The 20,104-nt window shown below is 44.3% G+C and overlaps 1 protein-coding gene across 10 annotated transcripts in view; it reads left to right on the top strand.

Annotated features, from left to right (window-relative positions):
• The window catches only part of CHCHD6 (coiled-coil-helix-coiled-coil-helix domain containing 6), a 247,727-nt gene that overhangs the window by 129,708 nt on the left and 97,915 nt on the right, over positions 1–20,104 (top strand). For 5 of the 10 annotated variants that reach the window (XM_024245303.3, XM_054551307.2, XM_054551312.2 and 2 more), the window contains exon 5: positions 11,582–11,668. The exons of 2 other annotated variants lie outside the window; for them this stretch is intronic. In XM_024245303.3, the coding sequence (XP_024101071.3) occupies positions 11,582–11,668 (87 nt within the window). The remainder of the gene's footprint in view (positions 1–11,581; positions 11,669–20,104) is intronic. 3 more of the 10 variants (XM_024245304.3, XM_054551308.2, XM_054551310.2) reach the window with 1 other exon arrangement.

The following is a 20,104-nucleotide window of genomic DNA, read 5'->3' as shown; positions in this document are numbered from 1 at the left end:
AGTTATATTTATCCTTGAGATATGCCTTTTTATATTAAAAATCTGTTATCTAATATGGTCATGGATAGGTATATTTTCTTTTCTGATTAAATAATAACACTTTTATTATGAAAATAATTCTTGGCTCCCGTTTATTTTGAAGAAAATTATAGTGTACCAGATATTTGTTTAGTACTTTATGTGTATGATCTTATTTAACTTCACTGCAACCTCATGAAATAGAGATTATATTAATTTCTCCGTTGTATGGGTTGGGAAACTGTGGCATAGAGAAGTTCTGACTTGACCACGGTCACTCAAGTAGGAAGTGACAGATCTAGTATTCAAATCTAACTTTTTCTGAGTCTAAAGCCTGTTCCCTTAAGCCCTTACTCTTTATTATTTTTTAAAATTAGAGTGCATTATCATTAATCTAAAGTAAGGGTTGCGAGGAACATAATTTAGACCCATCTTGCAGGGTTTTGACGATCTCACTATAACCATCATTTATCTTTCCATAGGCATGATCTAGTGCCTTAGTACTCAAAGTAACATTACTTTGGCTGGGCATGGTTGCTCATGCCTGTAATCCCAGCACTTTGGGAGGCCAAGTTGGAAGGATCGCTTAATCCCAGGAGTTTGAGATCAGCCCAGCAACATAGGGAGACCCCATCTTTCCAAAAAAAAAAAATTTTTTTTAATTAACTGGGCATTGTGGCATGTGCCTGTGATCCCAGCTACTAGGAGGCTGAGGTGGGAAGATCACTTGAGCCCAGGAAGTTGAGGCTGCAGTGAGCTGTGATCATGCCACTAAACTTCAGCCTGGGTGAAGGAGCAAGACCTTGCCTCAAAACAAAACAACAAAACCATTGCTTGGGAATGTTGGAAATGTTTAGTCCAGGCGTAATGGCTCACACTTGTAATCCCAACACTTTGGGAGGCCTAGGTGGGAGGATCGCTTGAGCCCAGGAGTTCAAGACCAGCCCGAGCAACAAAATGCGATCCCATCTCTACCAAAAATAAAAATAAAAAGTTAGCCAGGCATGGCAGCATGCGCCTGTAGTACCAGCTACTCCGGAGGCTGAGGTGGAAGTATCACTTGAGCCCGGGAGATAAAGGCTGCAGTCAACCAAGGTCACGTCACTGGACATTTCTTGGAGGACAGAGTGAGACTCTGTCTTTAAAAAAAAAAAGAACTGTTTAACCCTGGGCCCATCCTAGACCCAAAGAATCTTCGGCCCAATTTTGATGAGTCTAGACTAATCTAGAAGCTAGAATCTGCCTTTTATCAAAATACTGGGTGATTCAAATGCACTTTAAACATTTGAGAAGCATGGTTATAATACATGTTCTTAGATTAGTTCAGTTTGGTGATCCACCAATGATTTTTACATTGTCAAAGCACACAGCTCAGGATGGAATGACATGGTCCCCAAATGTGAGGTTGCTGAACTGGGAGTCAGGAATCTGTCTTTGTAGTCCTGCTCTTGTGTGATAATGCAGCAAGTCACTTAATCTGAATCGTATTTTATTCATATATGAAATGAATAATTTGCTTAAATCTCAATTTTGCATTTAAGTACATTTACCTCACAGATAACACATCAGCTGTGTCACACATTTTTTAAATGTAGAACTTTTATTCTTGTAATTTTGAAATTTCTATCATTATTTTATCTTAGCCCACAAATTATTTAAGAAGACATTTTACCACAACTCATTTTGACTGTCCTTTTCATTGCACTGAAATTCTTTTTTTTTTTTTTGGTGGGTGTGACCTGCAAGAGTGGGATGTTTTTAAAATGTTCCATTCATCTGTAAAAGAATGTAGATATTTAATTTTGGGAGTAGAGATTCTAGAAATATGTCTGTTAAACCAACCTTGTTAATTTTATTAATCAGATACTCTAAATCTTTTTAAACTTTTTCTTTGCTGTCTTAGGGGAAGAGCCTTCAATATTACACCAATAAACATGATATTATATATAGATTTTTTTGGTATGTGTCCTTCATCAAGTTGAGGAAACTTTCTTCTATTACTAGTTTTCTAGAAGTTTTCTCCATGAATGGATGTCATATTTTGTCAAATGCTTTTCTTACATCTATTGAAAATGATCGTATGATTGTCTTCTTATTCTTTTTTAATGTGGTGAAGTATGTTGTTATGCCAGCATCCTGCTGGCATAAACCGTAGTTGGTTATGGATATTATCTTTTTTACACATTGATGGAACTGATTTGCCAGTTTTTCTATTAAGGATTTTTACATCTCTTTTCTCGAGGAATACTGGTTTGGTATCATTATAGCAGCCTCATAAAATGAGTTGGGAAATGTTTCCTCCTCTATTTGCTGAAAGAATTTTCTTAGAAGTTGTATGATTTCTTCCTTAAATATTTGATAAAATTGGTGAAGCCATCTGGACTGGAAAATTCTTTGGGGTAAGGCTTATGTTTTGTTTTGTAAATCAAGGAAAATTATGTATTTTTAAGTGATCAGATATATAATTTTTATATTTCCATTACTGCATTCATCACATTGTGTATATTGTTGAGTTGGTTAGTTTAGCTTATTGGATTGTGGTTTATACTTCTGAACACATCTCGGAATTTTTCATCTATTCTTGGAATATTCAAATATTTTTCCACTACCACTGTCTCCTCCCAAGAGTTCAATTACATGTATGTTAGACCACTTGATATTGAAATTGTCCCACAGGTTCCTGAGGTAGTATTCACTTTTTCAGCCTTTCATTTTAGCTCTTGAAATTCCATTTGGTACTTTTCAGTAGCTTCCATTTATATCATTATGTTTACATTTTCTTTAAATCCTTCAACATGCTTACAGTAGCAGTTTTAAAGTCCTCATTTGCTAATTGCATTATCTGTCATTTCCAAGTCTATTTTTAGGAACTACTTTTTCTTTTGGTTAGGACTCGTGGGTTATTTAGTAATATGCTTATTTTCTAAACATTTGAGGATTTTCTGGGTGTCTTACAACAGTAAGGATTTTCTGGGTGTCTTACAATTTCTAATTTAATACTTCTGTGATCATAGAAGATACTTTGTGTGATTTCATCCTTTTAAACTTATTAGCTCAAGATGTGGTCCATTTCAGTGACTGTTCCATGTGTATTTGAGAAGCATGTGTTTCCTGCTATTGTTAGATGTAGTGTTGTATACATGTCATTTGGGTCATGTTGGATGATAATACTGTTCAAATCTTCCATATCCTTGTTGATTTTTTTGTCTACTTGTTCTATCAATATTTTGAGAGCAGATCAAAGTATTTGACTGTGATCGTGGATTTATTTATATTCCTCTTTAGTCTCTCAGATTTGCTTTATGTATTTAGGAGTTTTATTATAAGTACCTATACATTTAGAATTGTTATTCTTGAATAATTGTCCCTTTTATGATTATGAACTGCCCCTCTTTATATCTGGTCTTATTTTTTGCCTTGAATTCTTCTTTAACTAATATTAATATAGCTACATCAGCTTTTTTATACTTAGCAGTTGCACAATATATCTTTTTCGTTTTTTTCCCCAAATTTTTGTGTCTTTGTATTTGAAAGCTATTTCTTATCAATAACACGAAGTTAGGACTTTGCCTTCTCATTGGGGAGTGTGATAGGAAGAATAATGGCCCCCCAAAGATTTCTACCTTCTAGTACCTGGAGCCTGTGCATGTTTTCTCTCACATGGCAAAAGGAACTTTGCAGGTGTGATTAAGTTAAGGATATGGGATGGGGAGATTATCCTTTGTTATCCAGGTGGGTTCAGTGTAATGTCAAGGTCCTTATGAGGGAAGGGAGAAGGCAAGAGAGATAGAAAAGAAGATATGGTAAGGGTAGCAGAAGTCAGGGTGATGTGAGGCCATGAACCAAGGAATGGGGGTAGCCTCTAGCTAGAACTGGAAAAGGTAAGGAAATAGATTCTTCTCTAGAACCCCCCGATAGGTACAGTCCTGCCACTAGCATGATTGTAGTCAAATAAGACCTGTTTGAGACTTCTGACCTTTAGAATGGTAAGAGAAGACATTTATATTGCTTTAAGCCACTAAGTTTCTCGTAATTTCATACCATAGCAACAGGAACTAATACAAGGGCTAAGTTGGTTTATATTTGATATAATTTCTGATGTGACTATTTAAATCAGCCATCTTGATGTTTGATTTCTGTTTGTTTCATCTGTTCTTTGTTCCTCTTTGCTTCTTTCTTGCAGGTTTGTTTTTGGTCGGGGAGAGTGGGGATGAGTCAATATATTTAGAATTCTATGATCTCCTCTATTGGCTATTTGTGCTTTTTAGGTTACTTTTTTAGGGTTGCTCTAGAAATTATTTTTCAAAAACATAATCTATGTTCAAAAATATCCCATTACTTAAGGAATTATTTAAGAATTTTATAAAAGCATCCTGCTTGGAATTTTTCTGAGCTTCTCAGATTTGTTGTCTCAGACTTAGTTGTCTTCAGTCAACTCCAGAGAATTCTTGGCCATATATTTTATTTCTTTTGCCCCACTTTTCTCTTCTACTGGGACTCCAATTAAATGTATGCTTTGAATATTTAATATTATTCTGTTGATCTTGGGGGCCCTGTTCCATTTTATTTTTCATTCTTTTGTCTCTTTGTGTTTTAATTTAGATAATTTATAATGCCTTGTTTTCAAGTTCACTGATTTTTGCTCCGTCCAATGTGCTAATAAACCCATGAATTCATGCCATATCATGCTAGAAATGGATTTCTAGCATTTCCATTTGGTTCTGTTTTATAGTTTCCGGTGGTGTCAGTGAAACTGGTAGAATAAGGACCTCTAAAAATCCTCTTTCATAAAAGCAATGAAAAAACTGGCAAAACTAGTCAGAATCTATTTTTTCAGAACTCTGAAAATTGACCAAAGGCTTGCAGCAATCCAGGAGCATTTGTTCAAGAAAAAATGAATGACTCTGAGTAAGAAAAGTGAGCTTTGTGGCATTTTAATTTATCATGTCCCATCCTGTTTCCCCTGCAGCTCCACAGTAGCCCTGAAAACCTGTAGCCCACAGGCACAGTGCAGACTTGCAGCCTGCCAGCCACCAGAAGGGGCAGAAAAGGGTTGGACCTCCTTCAAAGCCCCATTCCCAGAGAAATGTCATTATTTTTCCTGTCTGGTGATTCCCTGAAAGAGACCCCACTTATAAGACCGTCTTTATACAACCTGACTCAGAGGTTGCCCAGTGCCAACAGCTTTTTCCCAGAGGACATTTGTCGAAAACAAGCAGAGGCAATTGTTGAATATTATAGCTGCCTGGGGAGGTAGATAACAATTTGGGCAAACAATAGGGTAACCTGAAAGCTTAAAAAGAAAAGCTAGGGAATGAGGTGGCCATAGGAGGCTTTGAAAAGCTCATATACTATTCCTGGGATTTTAAAAGACCAAGACTATGTATGTGGCTTTGCACAAGATTTCAAAGGGATCCACACCTAAGTACTTCACAATCAAGCTGTCAAAAGGCAAAGTCAAAGAGAAGATTTTGGAAATAGCAAGAGAGAAGTGACTCATCATCTACAAGGAATCCTCAATAATATAAAAGACTGATTTCTCATCATGAACAATGGAGGCAAGATAGTTTTATCACCCTGTGGAAATTCTCTGTATCTTCACACATGATATTTACCTTTTTCTACTAGGTTCTTTAACATATTAATCATAGTTATTTAAAGTCCCTTTGTATTAATTCCAGTTTGGGCCATTAATGTGTCTGGTTCCAGTATTTTATCTCTATATGGAGGGTCATTATTTTCACACGCACACGTGTTTGTGTGTGTGTGTGTATGTGTATGTGTATTTTTAAAGTTTTGATTTAATGCTCAACATTTTGTGTAAACAAAATAAAACAGTAGACAGTACACTATATATTTATGTCCAGTGGAGGATTTCTTTTTTTCTGTAAGACCATTAGTATGGGGGCTTGGGTTTCTTGTAAGTAGCAAGTCTTTAGGGTTTTTTTCCTTTCTTTTATCCAAATTGATAATCATTTTTCTTTTAAGGGTGAGATTAATCAGTTCATATCTTATATTAGTTAACAATTACTAAGTAACAAATTACAAAATGTAGTGACTTAAACATTTATTATCTTGTGGTTTCTATGGGTCAGGGATCTGGGCCTGGCTTAGCTGGGTGCCTCTGCCCTAAGGTGTTGTAGTCAAGGTATCTGCCGGGGCTGCTATCTCATTTGAAGGCTCCACTGGTGGAGGGTCTGCTTCCAAGCTCACTCATGTGACTGTGGGCAGGAGTCAGTTCCTTGAGGACTGATGGACTGAGGGCCTCCGGTCCTCACTGGCTGTTAGTCAGTGGCCACCCTTAGTGTCTTACCATGTAATTTTGGCCTTCTGAGACCTGTCTTCACAGTGGTAGTGGGGGCAGCTCATAAAATAGAAGCTTGCCTCATCAGTGTGAACAAGGAAAAGAGTATGAGCGAGACAGAAATCACTGTCTTTTAAAACTAAATCTTGGAAGTGATATCCCATCACTTTGCCATATTCTATTTATTAATAATGAGTCTCAAGTTCCAGCCTACACTCAAGAGGAGGAGATCCCACAGGGGCATGAGGCCTAGGAGGTGGAGATCATCGGGGGCCATCTTAGAGGCCCCCTTCATATGCTTTTTGTGGTAACCAATTTACTTACACTTATTTCTATAATTTTATTTGGTCTTTTCTGTTTACCATCCTCTCCCTCTCTCTCCCCTCCCCCTTTCCCACTTTCCCTAACTCACCCCTACCAGTGTCTTTCTCCTTCCCCTAGCCCACCTCCCATCCTCTCACCTGCCTTCTACTCTGGCTTCTGTCCTCCTTCCCCTCTTTTACCCACTTGTCCTCTCTAGTCTTTCCCTCCTCATCTTCTGAAACAGCTGTTAGACACATTCTGGACCATCAGTCTGTCTTCCACAGTTCTTAGCTTTTATCAGACTTTTTATCTTTGGGTTTGTTATTTTTAGACAGAGTCTTACTGTGTTGTCCAGGCTGGAGTGCAGTGATGCGATCATAACTCACCGCAGCCTCAAACTCCAGGGAACAAAAGATCCTCCTGCCTCAGCCTCTCAAGTAGCGGGCATGTGCCACCATAGCCAACTAACTTTTTATTTTTATTTTTTATGGAGATGGAGTCTCGCTTTGTTGCCCAGTCTGGTCTCCAGCTCCTGGACTCAAGCAATCCTCCCGACTTTTTATCTTTGTCTTCTATTGGTACATTCTTGCTCAAATCTCCGTACTTCATTTCAGTTTGATAATTTTTCCCTTGTTCTCAGCTTAGAGTTTGTCTTATTCATTTCATTTTTTATTTTGTAGATTTTAAATGTATAATCTTACCTATTTGGTGGTTAGCCTGTTTCAGGTTCATAATTTCTTTTTTGTAAATCAGAAGTTACTTCGTTTTACCTTTCTGAGCAACTTAAACATGCATATTTAAAATTATTCATCAGTTGGAGATTATAATGCTGGCTGGATATCTGGTGATGTTAAGGAATTCATGTTAAATTATTTTCGATATGCAATAGTACTATGATTGTGTTTTAGAAATTAAAAGTCCTTATTTTTTAGAGCAACATATTGAAGCTATGTAGATGAAGAGATCTTGGGGGTAGAGAAAGTGGAGGGTAGAGATGAAAGAAGATCTCTTTAGTTTCTAATTGCTGAAGCTTGCTGATGGCTATCTGGGGTTTTATTGTATTCTTTCTTGTGTTTAAATTTTTGCATAATAAAAAGTTTTTTGAAATCCTTTGTCATATTGTCCTATAAAATTAATGTCATCTGGAGTGAATTCATATTTCAGTTACTGCTTCTATTGGTAGCCTTTTTAGAAATTCTATTCACATATTTGAGATTCAGTTTGTAGGTTCATTTGGAGTGGAAAGTTCCCTATTTCTATTGTCACCTACACCTGCACCTCAGTGCAGGACCAGGTCTGATTTTGGCCTTCTGAGGCCTGTCTCCACAGTGGTCCTGGTGATACTGCAGAGCCAGGAACTGAGTGACTAGGTTCATTTGTGGTCCAGGAGTGGGATCTGTAGCTTCCAGGCTTTCTAGATTTAAGTAAACTGAAAACCCTGGCCCTCAGTGGAGGTCTTCAGAAGTTTTTTATGTCAGCTTCTTATTTTAGGGAGATCGCTAGGCTGCAGGTCACCAGCCTGGCTTCAGGCCCCTGCTTGTGCGGAATGTGGTTTATTCTGACCCTGCATGATAAAGAGGGTTCCTGACTGCCTCCGCTTGCTCCAGACTTGGAGCCAGCAGGCCTGTGGCTTCAGCCCCACCCACTGCTTTGCATTTCTGTTTGGTGTTGGACACTTTAATCTTGTTTCTGAACCTGTCCATGTCTTTTTGTCATCTGTTCTATATTTTATCTGCCAGTGCTATGTGCTTGGAGTAGGGTAGAGGCATCAGAGTGTGAACTCACTGTGTTGTGTTGACTGGAGGAGGTCCTTGACCAAATCATGCAGATTCCCTCAATTCTCTATTCAAAGACTGTCATCTGCTGAGTACATGTTCATAATGATGATATTTTACCTTTATATTAGAGATAACATTCTTAATTTCAAAATTTTTCCCTGAAGACTTTCTCAGAAATCTCCTTAGGGAAAATAGCAACCCGCTAACCCTACAAGTGAGTCTGTCTTATGGTCTCCCCAGCACATCTCTCTGTAATTATTTATCTGCACACACAGTTGTGTCTCCCACTGGGATCTAAGCTTCATGATAGCAGAAATTCTCTCTCTGGCTTCCCTGTTGTGCCCTCGGCCCTTTTACAATTCTGTCTGTCACATAGAGGTGTCCTTCATGGTGTTCTGGTAAGTGACGCACTCAGGCACTGAAACCACAGTTGTGCTGCATGCTGCGTGGCCTCTCATGAGTGCTAGGAAGCCAATATGAGACTGCGGAGCAACTGTGTGGAGTGGCGGGTGCTGCCCAATGTGCTCTTCCATACCTCACAGCCGGATCACTGAGTGTCTGCTCTGGGCCAGGCACTGACACGCAGGCATTTGTGTCATACTCAGTTTCTACAGCCATTTTTCGTGTCACCTCCTGTCCATTGTCAGTCATTGGGATTGCATTCTAAATCTCAGATGAGCAGAGCCGGTGGGCAGTGCTTTGTAGCAGATGAATTAGAGGTGGTGAGCTCACCACCCTGGTGGCTCACTTGTGACGAAGCCAGGGTGTTGGAGATATGGTGCACATCACGGAGTTTTCATTCAAGTGGGAGGCACAGCCTCATCCCTCTCCAAACAGTTCCTTTCATTCTTAACTGCTCAATTGTGTTGCATTGGACGTGAATAGAAAAGTAGGCCTTGATGTCCTCAACGTTTTTTCTTGTTTGTGTGAACAGTCTCTAGCCTAAGGAGGTGCTGATGGCTAGGCATCTTCGCCCAACACTTTAGTCCTGCGTCCCATTCCTCACATAGACATCCTGCTGGCACAGGCCCTGAAAGCTTCGGGATGAGCATTCTGGTAGCCACGGCCCAGAGGAGGCACTGCAGTGTGTCAGTGGGATGGTGGTGGACGTGTGGACGCACCTCCTTGTCTCTGCTGCTTCACTTAACTGTAGAGAATGGCAGCTGAAGAGCCTTATGATGGTTTTGCCTTCAGATGTCATCTTCCTGCTTGGCTGGGACTGCTGGTCAAAAAATGGCAGGTCCAGAGCCCTCAGAGACTTTCTTTTACTGGCTGTTTAATTGCATCAGACGAGCTTCTCTGACTGCACCAGGGATTGGTAACAGTTAAGTGCTGGACTGCTGAGAGGCCCAGCGCAGATTAGCCGTGCTTGCATTCCTGGGACACAGCTTCAGCAGCACACTTTGAAAAGCCCTGTGAGAAATTCCTGGCATTTAGTCCCACTGTTTGTGTTTAGCTTTTCTGAAGTGTTGGCATTCCAGAGGCATTCCAGAAACCTTCCTGGCATTTTTAGATCCCCTGCAGCTGCCTGGGGATCCAGGTTACTACTACTTCTCCCTTATACAGGTAAGAGGGAAACAGACAAGACAGCATCTTGCTCAGGCTTCCTAGAGGCCACTCAGTGATAGAGCCGGTGTTAGAACTTAACTCTCAGGGGTTCAGCCAGCCACCCAAGCCCACTGGCCTGGCGTGGTCCTCTCGCCTGAGTCTTTCTCCTGGTACTCTGCACTCAGGGGCACTGGTGAGTGGTCAGCTCTTATTACAGACCACCCTGCTGGTGGTTCTGCAAGGTTCCCTGTCAGTAGGAGTAGCATTGCCAGGGAGATGGGCTTTCAAAAACTTGGGTTCATGTCTTACCCCATGTTTTTGAGTGATTCAAACCCATGTGCTGATACCATAGTGTGGCTTAAAAGGAAAAAGCTCAGGACTTAGAAGTCATATGAACTTAGGTTCACAGTCTACCACTGGCTAGCTTGTGCTCTTGTGGGTAGTGAGGATTAAGTGTCATCAGGAGCTTAGCGGAGTGCCTGAGCGCACACAGCCCTAGCACAGGGACAGACAACAAGCAGATGGTGTTATTCCTCCATACAGTCACAAAAGGCAGTCCTGAGCTCCCAGGCCCCTGTGACTGTCTCCATCCTGACCCTCAGTGTGGAGTTGTTCCACATTTTACCCACGGAGGATAGAGGCAGGCCCTGGGGCCTAGGCCTGGGAAGTCCCTGGAGACTCCGGGGACATGAGTATCCCAGTGACGGGACTTACATCCCTGCCCTACCATGTGCTGGTGACCCTTTATGGGGGTCTATTGAGACCCTGCCCACTTCTGTTGGGGTTTCCTTTAACCTTTTGTACAGCTATGCATCCCTTCCAGCTTTACACATCATACCTGAGGAAGCTGGAGGTCAGGAACTTGTTCAAGGTCGCCTAGCTAGTTGAGGGTGGGCTGGGTTCAACCTGACGTCTGCCAGCCTCAGGTTGCTTGCCCTGGTGAGCTGAGCCCTCAGCCTAACTGGATCTGGAGGGAGGACCCTTGGCCCTGTGCTCCAACAGGGACTCAGCCATCCCCATCAGGCGGGTGAGGGAGCAGTGCCCCTCCAGCTGACTCTGTGCCTGTCTTCCTGCAGGCACGGATCCCTGCTCCTTCCAGCTCAGAGCATGAGGCTGTGGCATGGCGTGGTTCCAAGCATAAAGACACCAAGGCCAGCACATAGCTGTGTGGCTCACGACAGCACACCCCGCAGCCAGACACACCTGCACTGACCAAGGTTCAGACCCCAGCTACTCTCTGAATAGCTGTGAGCTTTCGGACAGCTACTTAGGACCCCTGTTGTCATCTGGCTTCTCATCTGTAGTAGGGGATCATGATGATCCCACCTGCCCTTTAGAAGTGTGGTAAGGATCAAAGGAAATAACAGTGGGAGAACTGTGAATAGGACTCCCATAATCAATAAATGTTATTGTTTGTCTGTGAAGTGGCTACAGTAATTACCCACCCTGAAGGATTGGTGTGAAAATTAAGCACAATATATGTGAATGATCTGGCATATCATAAGGTTTTCAACTCATTATTGCTACTGTTCTCATTGTGAATGTGAGCAGAAATGTCCATCGCCTTCTCCCTGCAGCACCATTCCAGCACCATTGCTGCTGGCTAACGTGGGCTTTGTTCTCTTCCAAGCAGGCCAGGGAGCTGGAGAGCAAAGAGGCAGAGCTAAGACGCCGTGACACCTTCTACAAGGAGCAGCTGGAGCGTATTGAGAGGAAGGTAAGACTGCTGCTTGGCTGCATTCCTTGGGGCCAGGTCCTAAAGGCATCTGACCAGAACACATCACTGTCATGGGGGGAGAGAGGAGTCCGCAGACCCAGTGCCCATTTGCCCAGATGCCAATCACTCCTTGGACATGCCCTCCTGCATTCTGCAGCAGGCACCCAAATAGAGCCTTTCAACAAGTTGCATTCATGGAGATAATTGGTTTTTAATTGTCTCCCCCTGCCCCACCTTTTTTTGTTGAATGTGGCTGGCTCTACAGTAGTTCAATTTTAGAAAAAAATTCACTTTCACCACAGGGCGGTGCTGAGTCCCAGTATACCTTTTCCACTTTAGTTAAGCTGCATTTGGTAAAAATAATAATAACGTGATGTCTTGCTATACAAATACATTAAAGTTGTATTATTGATTTTCTCCTGGGAGTTGGGAAGATCAAAATGCACTACGGCTACACACTCACTGCTTTTCTAAGGATAAGCCTTTGAAATGAATGAGATTTAAAAACATATCATCATGCCTTTAAAAAAAAAAAAAAACCCTACCATGACTCTTGAACATTTATTTGGTAACTTGCTTATATTTTGGTTTAATTTGTGGATCATGACAGATTTTTCAAAGAAATGGCTTAAAATGTGGGAGGGGATGGTTGGGAGGTTAAAAAAAAAATTGTTCCCCCTTATGCCTGAGACAGCATGCCAAGCAACCTGAGCCATCAGCTTATTGCAGGCAAATCTTCGCAAATCATTTGTCACGGTTTGGAGCTTTGAAATTGACAGTTTGCTTGAGGGGCCTGATTTCCACAGGGGTTTTCTCCTGTGGCATACCACAGTGGAGGCTGACAGAAACATGGGTTTCTGGATTTCCAGGCCATGGGGAAAAGAGGGAGGTTCTTCCTTGCCCCATCAACACCTGCTTGTCCACCTTTGCCAGTGTTTAGGGGATGGCCAGAGTTGACATGCCGTGAACACAGAGTGCTGATGGTGATACCCCACAGTCTGAGGAATGGCAGTGCACCTCTGAGCTGCTTTCCGAGTGGCCCTTAGCAAGCAAATCTTTCACAGAGCAGCCTCATGCACAGGTTTGACTGTAGCTTATAATGACAAGGATTGTGATTTGAGATCCCAGAAAAGGGTAAAAAAATTCCACCAGCCATAGCTCTAGTTATCACAGTTGCCGATATGTTCATAGGCACAGGGTTTTGGTTTTGTTTTTTTATTTGTGCAGTTCTTTGGTCTCCTTTGTGCTCCCCGTGTTTCCCTTCCTGGGCTTGGCTGCTAGAGGCATGTGTACATGTCTCTGTTTCAGGCGGAAGGGAAAGAGCCTCACGCATTTTTGCCTCTCTAAAATCTGTTTTCCCCTTGTCATTCTCCCCTCTCATCTCTACCCTAGTTCTCCTCCTAGAAACCAAGTCTCTGCTTTGCTAAAGGAGAGGAAATTCTGGATGAGACTTCTTGATCTTCATTAAGTGAAGTCCAAACTCCTTGCATATGCAGGTGTGGGCTTTTTAAAAATCGAGGTTTCCTAGATGATTGTGAAGAGTTACTAAATGCTTCCAGAAGGAGGTGCAAAACATGATCTCCTTTCTGACTCTTAAACACAGCATTTTGCTGGTGATAATAAAAAAAAAGGAGAGCACCTCCAACATCTCAGGAAATGGAGATTGGTGCGGGAGATAGGAGGATTAAAGGGGAGCCAAGGGGAGAGGCAGAAAGGAGGCAGAAGAATGAGGCTTAATTGTATTAGTTTTGAAAAAGGTTTTCAATCTTTTCTGCGGATAATTTTATTCCTGTAATGGCTGGGAAGATGGAAAACACAGCATCTGACAATCTTTTTTTATTAGCTGTTGCTTTTATATGATTCCACTTTCATTTGTTGAATACTCGCAGACCTTGACATTTCCAGCTCCTGTACACACGGCTCCAGGACTTTCCAATCATCACATCCCTTTCCTTTTCCCCCCCATTTCCTTTAAGTTTAGAAATTGACAGTAAAAACCTGTTCAGGGGAAAGTTGGATAAGCTGCTGCATCATCCTTGACCACCCAAAATAGCTCAGAGTGCAGTCCCGGGTGAGAGCAGGTTGAGATGGGGAGGCTGAGACCTGGGGCTGTTGGCCAAGCTGTGGTGTATCCAAGGGGCTGGGTGGAATCCTGCGGCTGTCCACCGTGGAAGCTGGTCAGCCTCCACCTTCTACCTGTTGAGTCTGGCAGGTAAGGAAAGCCTGCACAAAATCCAGACTCATTTTCAAGGAGGAAGAGACTTATGGACCCTTTTGTCTGCAGTATTTATTTCCTAGGTGATTATTCTTGAGCATGGAAATCTCATTTTGTAGGGCTCCTGTGCTTTATAATCCTTCTGAGTAACTGTTCCTCACAGCCACACTGCAAGATCTGAGTGAGGAATATTGTTTCCATTTCCCCATAGAAAGCAGTGAGCTGTTGACACAGACAGGAGCCTTGTGAGGGTCTTATGGCACCTGAAGAAGCAGCCTGAACTTTGAGTATGGTGTAACTGATGGAGTGTGGGCACCAGAGCCCATGAGCCTTGGCTCCCACACAGCAATTCAGTCACTGTGCCTACTTTCAGCTCGGTTTCTCCATCTGTAAAATGGAGATGCTAATGCTTTCTGCCGGGAGTTAATGGGAGGATTAAGGGAAATAACACCTGTAAAAGTGTTGGTGTGTGCTGGGCGCCTGGCAAGTGCTGGCTCCTTCCCTGGTGCACAGCGGTACTGGGGGCTCTGTTTCATGTCACAGTGCTTCAGGTTTGGATTAATGGATGAGCATGTGTGCGTGCACACATATATGCATGCTGAGATGGATTTTTATCATTAAAGGTGGCCTGACCCCAACACCTGCTCTCTGGGATGGGGAAGCCTTCTCTCTGGGCTGCATCGGGCTTTTCTCTGATGGTCTTGCAGTATCTACCGGGCTGGGGCCATGCACTCCCCAGGTATTTCTGCCCATCTGACAGTGTCACAGAACAAGGCCTTTGTCCGTTTCTGTAGGCTTCTTTGCACGGGACCCCTATTAACTTCAGTAGGGATGGCACCATGTTTGAGAGCTCAAACAAGAGACCCAGAGCTGGCAGATGAGACATAGGGTTTTATTTGCAGAAAAGTTACATACAGGGACAGTCCAGTGGCAGTGGGATGGACAGGAGAACCGCAAGGCCCCGTGGCCAGCTGAGCAAGCAAACCACTGCTCACAAAGAGCATGTAGTTTCCATAGCATTTTCACTTAGCACTCTCCCTAACAGCTTCTACCTGGCAACCTTCATTTAAACCCAGGGGTGGCCAATCTTTTGGCTTCCTTAGGCCACACTGGAAGGAGAATTGTCTTGGGCCACACAAAATACACTAACACTAATGATGGCTGATGAGCTAAAAAAAAAAAAAAAAAAAAAGAAAGAAAAAGAAAATCACAAAATCTCATAATGTTTTAAGAAAGTTTATGACTTTGTGTTGGGCCACATTCAAAGCCTTCCTGGGCTGCATGCAGCCTCTGGCCCATGGGTTGGACAAGCTTGATTTAACCCAAAACAAAGGGCCTCAATGCCCTGTACAGCTGTGTTCCATGGATTTTCACCTCACAAGGACCGGTGGTTCAGATGTTCCTTATAGGTAAGGAATGGATCTCTGGGTTGGCCATTCCCAGATTCCTTAGCTCAGAACTCCAAACACACATTCAGGTGCATCTGCCATACAGGCACATGGACCAGGAAGGTGAGACCCTCGACTGCTTGTGCTGGCTTGAGTCATGGCCGCTGAATCCCTTGCCATCTTAGCTGTGCTCCCACTGCACACCTGGCTCCAGAGCCTTTGCTCAGTTGCCAGTTTGTAATTTTCTGCAGGAAGCAAAAGAAGTAGGAGTGGGATTTACCCACACCATGCCTGGATTCAGCTATTATGGGGCTAAGGGGGACTTGTGCCTCTTCAGAACCCCCACACTTTATCATCTTCTAGTAGAAACCTTGGTGCTGGGTGGCTCTGAAGGAGACCCTGAGAGCCCATGGAGTTGACCACTTGTGGCTGGCCAAGCCCTTGTCTTCTGCAGTCAACCATGGAGCTGAATAGGGTGGTAGGGATGAGTAGGCTTTGGGGTCCAGCAGACCTCAGTTTAGTTCTGCCTCAATCATGTAAGCAGCCTTGTGACCCTGAGCATGTCGTTATGTTCTGTAGCCTCAGTTTCCTTATCTTTGAAATGGGGATTTAGGACTAACCTGCCAGCTGTTTTGGGGTGAGTGGTAGTTTGTGTAAAGCAACCATCAGAGTACCTGACCTCAGTATCCAGTCCTCTTTCATGTTATTTCTGTCCTCTTCCTCCTCTTTAATAAATGTCTGGCCTTCATTTACTCCACATAAATTTAAGTCTGCTAAATGCCAGGCGCAGAGATGGCTCAGACAGCTGTGGCTCCTGCCTCATGAAACCCACAGTCAGGTTTGGGAGGGAAGGGAGATGCCGAGGATTAGGATGCCAGATGGGAGGATGCCCATATGCAGGCTTCCTGTGAGTAGAGGACCTCCCAGCTCTGTAAAATGCTTCATCTCACTTTATCCAAACTCAGCAGCTATGAAGTAGAGAAGGTCTTTTTCAGGGTTAACGTCAAAAACCAAGTCAGGAAGAAAGGGAGAAATGTATTCTTCCTGGACTTGGTCTCCTTTCCCCAGGATTGAAGTCTTCCTCCCTGTACCTTTCAGATGCTTCCCTGCACTGCCTCTGAGCAGTCAGCCCTTTCCCCCATTGTACTCCCTGCTGCTGATTGAGCTTTCTTAAGAAAAGACAATCATCTGATCCCGAGAGCCCTGCTGTTCTCTCACTGACACCGCTCAACAGACGTCCCTATCCCAGGAACACTGGTCTCTGCCTTGTCCCTTGGTGTGTAGGGAAACACAAGCTACACAAGGTGTTTGGAGGAGGAATTAAATATAGGATTTCCACTTCACAAGAAAAGGAGTGGTCAGGAGATGTGAAAAGAGCTCAGCCTCACTACATATCAGGGAAATGCAAATTACAACCACAACATGATACCATTACACACTCGGAAGAATGGCCAAAGTGGAAAAGACAGGCAGCTGCAAGTGCTGGCAAGGATGTGGTTTAACCTAAACTCTGAGACACCATTGGTGGAATGTAAGTTGGCATAGCCACTGTGGAAGATCGATAGCCAGCATCTTTTAAAGCTAAACATGGGTATGCCCCAGGACCCAGCATTCTGCATCCGGTCCAGATGTGCCCCCAGGTTCACCAGAAGAGAGGCTGTAGAATGTCCATGATAGTGTCATTCATGATAGTCCTGAAAATGAGAAGAGAGGCAAGTGCCGGTGGTATTCATGATAGAGCATTGCTGGCATGAAAGTGAGCCGTCCACAGCTGCAGGTGCTGCTGCTGGAACTCCAGACACACTGCTGAGCAAAGGAGCCGGGGAGGGAAGAGGACCTACAAACTGTGTGATTCCATCTAAAGAAGGGGTGAAAGCAGCACAGCACATCTATGGTGTTAGCAACTGGGATACCGGTTACCCTTTGGGGGCAGCAGTGACTAGCAGGGGTCATGTGGTGGCGGGAGCGTGGGGAGGGGTGGGTAAGGCTTACTTTCATGACCTTGGTGTTAGTTACAGGTGTGTTCAGTTGCTGAGAGTTCATCTGGCTGTGCTCTCAGGAAAGAGTCAGCACGCGAGGCTTCATAAAAAGTGGGCTGCAGCTGAGGAAGGCAGCCCAGCAGGGGTGCCCCATGGCCTCTGCTGCCCCTCGCTGCCGGGCACCCTCCTCGCTGGCCTGCAGGTCTCTGCTCAGGATCTGCTTTCCAAATCCCAGGGACCTTACAGGCCTTAAACATCCTCTTCCAGGCCCTCCCAGGCCCATCTGTGTGTTTGCCTCGCCTCCTCACGTGACTGAAGGACAGACCAGTAGGGATAGGCTACTCGCCTTATGGAGAGACACAGCCAGAATGCGGCAGGCCCACTGTTAGCCCACATCTGTTTGCACCCGGCCCGCTGAGCTCTTGCCTCCTCTGAGTTCTGTAATTCTGAGTGCCTCCTCTTCTGACCGGGTTGCTCCATGTCCATTCAGTCTAATAGAGTTGCTAAAACCCTGTGTGAGGTGCTGTGAGACAAGGGTCATGGGCACAGGATGAGGGCTGGGTGTGGAGCTACACCTCACTGGAGTGCCCCGTAGGCACCACAGAATCGCCTGCCACTCCGTTGTCTGTCCCCCGCTGAGGTTTGAGCCCTGTGCATATTCTAGCACTTGCCACGCTCTGTCTTGTTAGCGCCTGTGGCTGTCTGCTCTGTGTCTGCGAGCACAGTCCTTGCTAGTCTGATTCATCAGGTGATTCATCGCCAAGGGCTGGGGATGCAGTGTCTGGCATAGAATAGGTGCACAGTAAATGTTTGCAGGAATAAAGAAGGGAACGTGTGTGTATGCAGTCAGGAAACAGTGACGCAGCAGGGTTCCAGAGGAGGAGGGAGCCTTTGCCCAGAAGGCTTCTCAGTGGGAGCTGTGTTTGGAGAGAGCAGGATGTCAGTGGGCCGCATGCAGGGCTGGTAGTGGAGAAACTGGGGCTTCTGGCTGGAGAGCTTGGCCCCAGCCAGGTGCTATGTGAGAAGGGAGGCCACAGGTGGTACAGCTGGGAAAACAGGCTGGCCTGAGAAAGAATAATGGTGCCATTAAGAGAAAGAGAAAATTTAGGTGAGCCACTACACTTGGAGAAGGTTGTGAGTTTAATTCTAGGCATGCACGTATGAGGCAGAGATGACCAGCTGATGATTGAGAAGTATCAGACAGGGAGTTCTGTGTCCTACAGAATGACAGTCACTGTAATTTTGTGAGCATATGCTATGTGCCAGGCCCTCTTACATAAGTCATTGTGAATCCTTGCAGCAACCCTGTAAGGTAGATTATATTACACATGTTCTACAAATGCAAAAGCTGGGAAGCAGGCTGAAGTAGCTGCCAGAAGCCATGCACGCGGCTGATAGATGAAGTCAGGTCTGCGAGGCTCCAGAGCCCACTCTTCCACCGCCACGTGCTGCCTCCCACCGCCTCCCGCATCAGCGAGTGGAGAAGAGTCCAGGAAGAATGTGGTTGACAGTGCCGAATGCTGCCTGTCAGAGACATTGAGGACGAAGTGAGGCCTCGCTCATGCTGGAGTGAAGGCCCCGTGAGCTGTGTTGAGGGCGCATGTCCTGCATTGTCATGGAGACTGATGCTGGGTTCCATGTAGGGTTCAGGTTCCCCAGCACTGGAGAAGGAGGAGGTCTCCAGACACGTGCTCAGTGAGGGGTGTGTCTCGTTGGAAGAGCCGCCACCTGCCTGCCGGTCACTCCGACGTGGCCAGCAGGTACTTCTGCGAGTGAGAGAGGCCCAGAGTCTGCACTAGAGATTCAGAGCAGGGCCCCCTACCTTGAGGATGTGAGTGTGAGAGGCCTATAGAGAGAAGCTGCTAGAGCCTGGGGATTCAGAGGGAACTGCTAACAATGACCTGAAAACAATACAGCAGGAAAGCTTCCCTGGGAGAAGAGGCCCACCTTCCACCGTCATGGGGAGCACTCTTTAACCTGCTGAGTGAGGGATCTGAGCCCAAGGGACTTTTAAAGAGTTTTTGAATCAAAGTTTTCCAAACACTGCATGTTCTCACTCACAGGTGGGAATTGAACAATGAGAACACTTGGACACAGGAAGGGGAACATCACACACCGGGGCCTGTTGTGGGGTGGGGGGAGGGGGGAGGGATAGCATTAGGAGATATACCTAACGTAAATGATGAGTTAATGGGTGCAGCACACCAACATGACACATGTATACATATGTAACAAACCTGCACGTTGTGCACATGTACCCTAGAACTTAAAGTATAATAAAAAAAAAGTTTTTCACAAGGTTAGGCTGAAGAAGGGTACCAACAACTGGTTAGTCCATTAACACCTTTTTTTAGTAATGGTACCACCATGAAAGTTACCAATTTGTATGTTCTCGCCGTGTATTGAAAGTGAGAAGTGAAATAGCATATTGCTTAGAGATTGACGGCTGCCTTTCTTAGCAAGATGAGCTTTTGTGCACTTGTCCTGGTGGGACCAGGTCCTGTGATAAATGTGATCAATGAGACAGGAATATACAAAGAAATTGATAACCATTGACCCAGTCCAGTTCTTTTCACAGATGGCCCAAGGCAGTTAAGTGGTTTGAGAGTTTCCTGGTGTTGTAAGCCTTGGGTTTTTAGATTGAGAGGGAACTGAGTTTGAATTAAGACTTTACCACTTACTGGCCTTATAGAGATGATGAAGTCACTTAAGCCCTTGAGCCTTGGGGACCTTCATCTTTAAAAGGAAGACACTAGAGTTGCATTTCCGTTTATGTAATAAAGGACATAACCTACAGGCTAGCCTGCTGTAACATATCCTTGCTACTGCTGTTGTTGTCATTGTTCCTGGAGGT

This window comes from Pongo abelii, chromosome 2, assembly GCF_028885655.2.
Source record: "Pongo abelii isolate AG06213 chromosome 2, NHGRI_mPonAbe1-v2.0_pri, whole genome shotgun sequence".
Taxonomy (NCBI): Eukaryota; Metazoa; Chordata; class Mammalia; order Primates; family Hominidae; genus Pongo; species Pongo abelii.
This window is presented reverse-complemented; position numbering and strand designations above follow the sequence as displayed.